Source organism: Centruroides sculpturatus, unplaced genomic scaffold (genome assembly GCF_000671375.1).
Source record: "Centruroides sculpturatus isolate CEXI.00-Female unplaced genomic scaffold, Cexi_2.0 scaffold128, whole genome shotgun sequence".
NCBI lineage: Eukaryota > Metazoa > Arthropoda > Arachnida > Scorpiones > Buthidae > Centruroides > Centruroides sculpturatus.
The window spans coordinates 288,945-296,525 of NW_019385268.1; the positions used below are offsets into that span (position 1 = coordinate 288,945).

The 7,581-nt window shown below is 32.7% G+C and overlaps 1 protein-coding gene across 1 annotated transcript in view; it reads right to left on the reverse strand.

Annotated features, from left to right (window-relative positions):
- Positions 1 to 7,581, reverse strand: part of LOC111636939 (nuclear receptor-binding protein-like) — a 134,849-nt gene that overhangs the window by 68,127 nt on the left and 59,141 nt on the right. Inside the window, exons 4-6 of the mRNA XM_023382326.1 lie at positions 6,930 to 6,933; positions 5,729 to 5,733; positions 4,357 to 4,453 (exon numbers count right to left, since the gene is read on the reverse strand). Coding sequence (XP_023238094.1) covers positions 4,357 to 4,453; positions 5,729 to 5,733; positions 6,930 to 6,933 — 106 coding nt within the window. The remainder of the gene's footprint in view (positions 1 to 4,356; positions 4,454 to 5,728; positions 5,734 to 6,929; positions 6,934 to 7,581) is intronic.

Sequence of the window (7,581 nt, forward strand, 5' to 3'; positions counted from 1 at the left end):
AGGTACACTAACTCAGCAGTATGTAAATAAAAAAAAACACACCACCTTAATTTGCTGAGAAAATTGAATGAAATCTGAAAAGTTTTCAGCCAAATCTGTTGGCTATCATCAGGCTAAGATAATCAAATATAAACAAAATAAAACATATTTTATTTATATTCAAACATATAACCTATGCATGTATTTATATACATATTTTGTTATTTATAATAATAATTTTTATTTTATTTTTCTTTATACATGTATATGTATATTTCATTCGTTATTTTATTTTATTTGTATTTAAATTTTTGTTCTATTTTGTTTATATTCGATTATCTTAGCCTGATGATGGCCAACAGATCTGGCTGAAAACATTTGCTTTTCATTAAATTTTCTCAGCAAATTAAGGTGTTGTGTTTTTTTGATTTTTTATTTGCTAAACATTTTATATTTAAAAATTCTTATTTTTTTAACATGTTAAGTGACACACACATTTTGCACAAACATGTTTTGGGCACCATTTTGATTACACAACATTTATTTGCTGTTTTTAAATTTTTATATTTACTTTTAAATATAACTGGTAGTAATATTTAGCCAATAAAATATCAATGCAAATTATCTCATAGTGGACATGTGAAGTAATTTTTCTTTTACAGATACCAACGACAAGATAATTCAGGCAATATAAATAAATTTTATTTCTTATTTTTTTAATGCTTTTCAATACTTTTTCAATAAACTTTTCTTTTTATGACAAATTGATTTGTCATTTATATTCCAGACACAAATTAGCCATTTTGGTAGTATATTTACTACAAAAATATTATTGTAACTGACAATCAAAACAGAAAATTCATATCACATTTTAAACTTCTTTATAGTTTGTTCTATAATGCCTAATCAATGTGTGAGAATACAGACGCTGTTTTTATTTTCACACTAACTGCATAGTTAGCGAGGGTGACTTTCGTCATCCGAAGGTCATCGACGAGGGACCACGATGTCACATGACCTCCATATGTCCGAGCGACCGGACGAAAAGAATGACTATATAAGGAGATAAGTTGCGAGAAATGGTAATAAATCAGGGAGAGATGTCAAAAGACGTCAACAAATTCCCAGGTTTTTCCCACGCAAAAGGGTATAAAAGGGGAACGATCTGACACCTCGAGAGCGATCATAGGGGAAGAAACATCGACGCACGATCTTCCAGCTCTCTCAAGATCTAAACAGCTCATAATCGCCGCTCCATGAAAGGTAGAAAAACTGAATATTTTCTATTCTCTCCATATACGACGGAATTACTCCTCGGAGAGGTTATCCTAAGAAACCTCCGAAGAACTTCGCCAAGGAAGAACTCTACAGATTGGGAGTGACGGAGCATACACCGTAACCGGACATAGCCACACGGCCTGATAAGGACATCGCTCTACATAGCCTTAAAAAGGACACCTCAAATTTAGAAGACGACGATCACAGTGCGTTTCATCAACGCCCTATACGAGCATATCCTACGAGGTAAACCCTTGCCATTATTATTTATCTCTCTCCAACGTGAGCTATCTATCGGACTTTAGCGTTAGGTTAGAATAGATTTTAGAATACCTATTTATATCTTGATACGAGTGTGTTGTATTTAATATCTTTATGTAAATTTGCTTAGTAGTTTATTAAATGTGTTCGTTAATTTAAACCCGTGTAGTCTTTTGGACACCTGATCGTTACGCCTCCCACTCCTTTTGCCCTCCTATAGCCATTTCCTGACAGCCAAGCCGGTAAGTGGGGAGAAGCTCTCCGCTTCAGCCCCCTCGGTTAGCACAAATGTGTTGTTCTCATTCCGAATGCCCATTAATCAGTTATTACAGGTATGGCCAAATTTTTATCCCTTAGGGGCTACTTTTTTGGTAAAATATAATCTGCAGGCAACTATGAATATGGGCAAACAATTTTAGGATTTTTATATGTGCATGCGTTAACATTCATTTGTATTGTTCATCGGGATAAATACAAACAGTATGGGTATGTTGCACAGACAGTCTATTATTGTAAGAATAAATTATCAAATTAAGATTTTTAAACATTGAATTTAAGTAAAGCAAATTGTTCAACTTTAGCTTCGCGGTCTACTTTCAAAAACTTTGTGGTCAACCGCAGTCTACGTGTTGGCCATCCCCGAGTTATTATAACCACTTACTCCAGGAACAGTGATATCTGGCAAAACACGGCAGACAACATTATATGAGTTATCTCATAGGTGGAATCTGTTGTTTGATTGCAAACTAAAAGATAATTCATAGTTGGCAATTTGTGTGTTAAATGAGAAAAAGTAATTTTATTATTATATGTGAGAGGCTAGATGAGATAAAATTTTTTATTTAATTACAACAAAATATATAATTTATTTAGACTGGCATTTAAATTTCACATATTATAGAAAATAAAATTTTCCCAACATTTAATTAAAAAAACTGGAAGGATGTGATCGCATTTTTTCCTGGATCTACTTCCTTTCCAAAGGTGACAATCTTCCGAATGAATATGTCATCAGGAACTATCATCCTAAATTCATCTATTGGTCTAAACCCTTGAACATTACCAAAAAAAGGGCATCAAAAATCAAAGGGAGGATCCCTAAAATAAAAAGATGAACATCGCAACCAACGAAGAATGTTCGCCTATCCATAGCTTTGTGCAGGTGTTTTCCTGTCATGCTCCACCATCGTCATCCACCAGACCTTAACTGTCTACTCCTACAGGACATTTGATCCACAACTCTACCCTATCCAGTGCCATCCAAATCCAGCCGAAGTGGTAAAGAGATTTCTCTTCACTACTTCGGTAAGAACATCTACTGCATCGGACAGATTACCAATAAAGGTATTTACCAACGTGTGTCATATTGTAAACGCTCTCTCTTGGCTAGAAACTCACTAATGTAAAAACTCAATCATGTTACGCTATTTAGCTTTGTCCAATTTATGCCACTCCTTGGCTAAGCAGAATTCTCTGTTACTCTATGTATATGTGTAAATTATTTATATAAATAAACAGGTATTTTTCCTTTATAGAAAAAAGTGTACACTTATTTCCGCCGCACTGTCTGTCAGTCGGTCTCCGTCCCGGACTCCTAGTGTTTATATACACGACTGCTTTTGCACAATTGGAATAGCAGCCGAAGGTTTCTGTATCAACCTCAAGGGATACAGTGATGTCAGTCCTGATGTAGGCATCACTGGTCTGGTGCAAACCCTCTGGTCACATATATATTCATAAATATTTATACGAATTTGTGACAATTATAATTTAGATATTTTTCTTGTTGTTTCACATTATTGAATTTACAGTAAATTCAATATAAATTCTGCATTTATCTTTTAGCATAAAAAGAAGATTCTACATAATAAACAGCTATACAATCTCTTAAAATTGCAAAATTATAAAACAATTAATTGAAAAGCATTTGTATAATTATAAATGAAGTAGCAGCATTTTTAAATTGAAAATATAATTATTTTAAAAGGTAATGTCCTTGAATAATTACTTTAGTTATTAAAATAGGAATCATGTGCAATTTCATTCAAGTTACATAAAAAGGCTATTCCTTCTTCATAATCTCTGCCTACATTTCATATACTTTTGCAATAATTATTCTTTGCAAGAACAGAATAAAAAAAGGGAAACGATTTGTAAGCAACTCAGTTAAAACAGACATAAATAGATAAAATAAAAAATAAACCTTTAAACTCCAGCAGCAATTTTTTCCATAAAGCATTTTTAGTATCACATGCTAAAAGATAGTAGCCATCATCAAATTTAAATATAGATTATAAAAGAGCTTCTAGCCTCAAAAATTGTTGAAAATAATATCTCAAAAATTTTTGAGATATTACTTTCAATTAAGTATAGATGTTTAATATGAACAATTTTGATAATTACAAATGATATATCAAAAGAAAATTAAGAATATGAACTTTAAATCTGAAATTTAAAATACAGAAATAATTCATGAATAGCAACTAAATTCTATTTAAGTAAAAAATTCCAAAACTTCTTTCTTTTAATGTTAGATGGGAAGATGGACAATAAATACATCCATAATCATTAGCATCTGACATAAAAAGTTGCTGGAAAATAAGACATAGGTAATTATTTCTGTAAAAAATTCTAAGTCATCAATTTTACTAAGACCATATTTCATTCTTAATAAAAGTGCAAAATTCTCCGTTTAAAAAAATTATGTACTTTGGTTCAATTGTTTTGCAGTTACATTATTATAAAATTAAATCTGATTTAAAAAATAAATTTATTAAATTTTATGATAACCTTTTAATTATGTAATTATGGAAACAAGCATAAGATTTAATATCGTACCTGATCCAATTTTTATTAAACCATTATGCTGAATGAAAATGGTATCACAAGTTAAGTTTCCATGAATAATTGGTGGTGAACAAGAATGTAAATAGCTGGAAAGAAAAAAAAAACATTTTAAATTTTTTATTTTAATTTTTAATGCTAGAAATTTATTTCAGCAAATTGATATAACTGATTGGCAACTGTTTTTTATTTTTGTCAGCCTGCAATACTTAATAAAGAGAAAAGAAAATCATTTAAAAGCTGCACATTTAAAAGGTGTTCTGAGTGTGTTTAATTGGTAAGAAATGCAGTCTACAATGAGTTCTAGAAAAGAAAAAAACTTTGGTAAGTGCTACAGGCCTTTAAAAATTTACACTAGGCATTTTCATTTACAACTGTATTCAAATAATTATAACATCACCAAATTATTATATTATTATCATATTGCTACCTCAATAAAACAAACCTTTAAGAAAATTCATCTTAAACTTTCTTTTCATTATGTATTTGCAAGTTTAGAAGCAAATATAATAATATGGTTTGTAAAAAATAAAATAATAGAGTCGACCCCCCCATAACACTGTTGATTTTCTCATTTTATATGAATTCCATGTTGTACGAGTCACTTAGATTTTATAAATACGTGAGCCGTTCACAGCCCAGCACACATATTTGTAAAATCTAAGTGACTCGTACAACATGGAATTCATATAAAATGGAAAAATCAACAAGTGTTATGGGGGGGTCGACTGTATTATGCTAGGTTTAGTGAGTTATACTTGGTCGACACCAATTGCTGTGTACTATGCCAGACAAGAGTCAAGGCATAGCAACCAAAACAAAACTAAAATTAAATAAGAGTGTCAGTGTGTGTGTCTGTATTCAGGAATTTCCTAACAATGTGTCATGTATTCAATATAGTGGCCTTCTGTAGTGTGATGTATGTATTTCTACTCAATTGTAATGTTTCCAGGCTTTTATGTAGTGTGTGTGGTATCACACCTGTACAGGAGAGAACAACAGGTACAATAATCACTTTATCCATCCTCCACAAATGCCGTATTTCCTGGGCGAGTTCCGTGTACATGCTAATTTTTTCAGTGCATGTGTTTTGTACGTTGTGAGTGTTTGCAATGGCTATGTCTATAATATATGTGATTTTATTGTGTTTGTCAATGAGTGTGATGTCTGGTCTGTTGTGGTAAATTGTTTTATCTGTGATTATGGCTCTGTCGTAGTACATTTTGTGTGTGTTATTTTCCAATACTGTTTGTGGAATATACTTGTAGTATAGTTCGTGAATGTCTGCCAAGTTGTGTTTCTTTGCAAGCTCTTGGTGTATTATATTTGCTACTTGATTGTGCCTGTGTAAATAATCTTCTGTGCCAAGAGCTTGCAACCAGAAGTGGTGTGTTGTATAGTTTCTAGCATGATGTGACATTTTCTGCATGTGTCATTTGTGAGTGTTGTATGTTTGAGTATGTGTTTTCTGTAGTTTTTAGTATTTATGACCTGATCCTGTATGGCAATCATGAATCCTTCCGTCTCCCCAAAAAGGGATATATATATATCCCTTGCACCCAGAAGTGATGTGTTGTATAATTTCTGGCATGATGTGACATTTTCTGCATGTGTCATTTGTGAGTGTTGTATGTTTGCGTATGTGTTTTCTGTACTTTTTAGTATTTATGACCTGATCCTGGATGGCAATCATGAATCCTTCTGTCTCCCATATATATATATATATATATAAATGGACGTGTGTGTCCCTATATTTCACTTTTCCGCCAAAACTACACATCGCACATGAATGGTTTTTGTATGTGGTAATAGCCCCAAGTCTTCGTTCGTGCACCAGGGTAGTTGCATCTCGATAGCTATAAGGGTGCGGGAGATATGGGCTTGAAAGTGGTTGAAAGTGGTTCTTTATTTCGAATTTTATGTTAAAATTTGTTCGAATTTAATTCGAACATAAAATTCGAATATTAGTTCGATTATAGAACGATTGTAAACGTTCCTAAAACGTTGAAAATAGTTCGTTTGACTGGACGTGAACAGGAGACGTTCAGAAATAAAATCGGGACCAGGTCTCTAATTACTCTGGAAACGGGGGGCCTAATTCTTGCATTCTGTGAAAACGGGTAAAATTGGCTATAATGTAATTATCTTAATCTTTACTACTGTTACTTTTTAAAAACCCAGCGAAGCGGAGCCNTCTTTGCTTTATTTGTGTATGTTCTGTTAGTTTGGCCTGTTGGAATCCTAAATACTTGTAGAACTTGCCCTCTTCCATGGATTCAATAACGTCTCCATTTCCAAGTACAAAATCTTCTTTCTTCAGGATTCCTTTTTCTATGTGAAGTTTTTTGCATTTGTCTAAGCCAAACTCCATTTGTATGTCCTTGATATATGAATGTGTAATTTGTAGGAGTTGATAAAGTTGTTTCTGTGTGGATGCATAAAGTTTTATGTCGTCCATGTACATGAGATGTGACAGCGTAAACTGTGTTGTTTTTTCATGTCTGATATTGTAGCCATAATGCATGTTGTTTAACATGTCGGATAATGGGTTCAGGGCTAGGCAGAACCAGAGAGGACTCAAGGCATCTCCTTGAAAAATTCCTCGCCTAATGAATATCTCATTTGTATGTATGGAAGTGTTACTAACCCTGAGATGTAGTGTTGTTCTCTAATCCTGCATAGTGTTTGGTAAGAATGCAATGAGTGACGGATGTATTTTGTACAGTAGACCCCCCTATAACGCTTAGATACATTCCACGTTAATCGAATTTTACATTGTAGGAATGATTAAATACATGAGCCAATCGCAGCCCGATAGGTGTGAAGTTTACGGACTAAGACTGTTTAAAAGGTTTTCTTTTATAAAATTAACCAATTCTAGACTAATTCCACTCAACATTTCCAAAACACATATAATTTTTTGGGAATAATCTGTATAAACTATGCTATAAACAAAAAATTATAGGATTACTTACTGAGTGTGCACCGTTCGACTATGCCGTTGCTCAAAGCTTGTTTTCGTCGCGGAACAGCACACAAAACAGCGGCCACGATTTCTGATAACGAATTTTTCGCAGAAAAATAACTTGATCTTTGGAGACATCATTAATATAAATAATTTTTATGGCCGTTGAATAAGAAATGTTTCTTTTACAAGAAATGTATAAAATTAGTGCTGTATTAGACTTACGGTACCTAATTTACATACTGTACAGACGA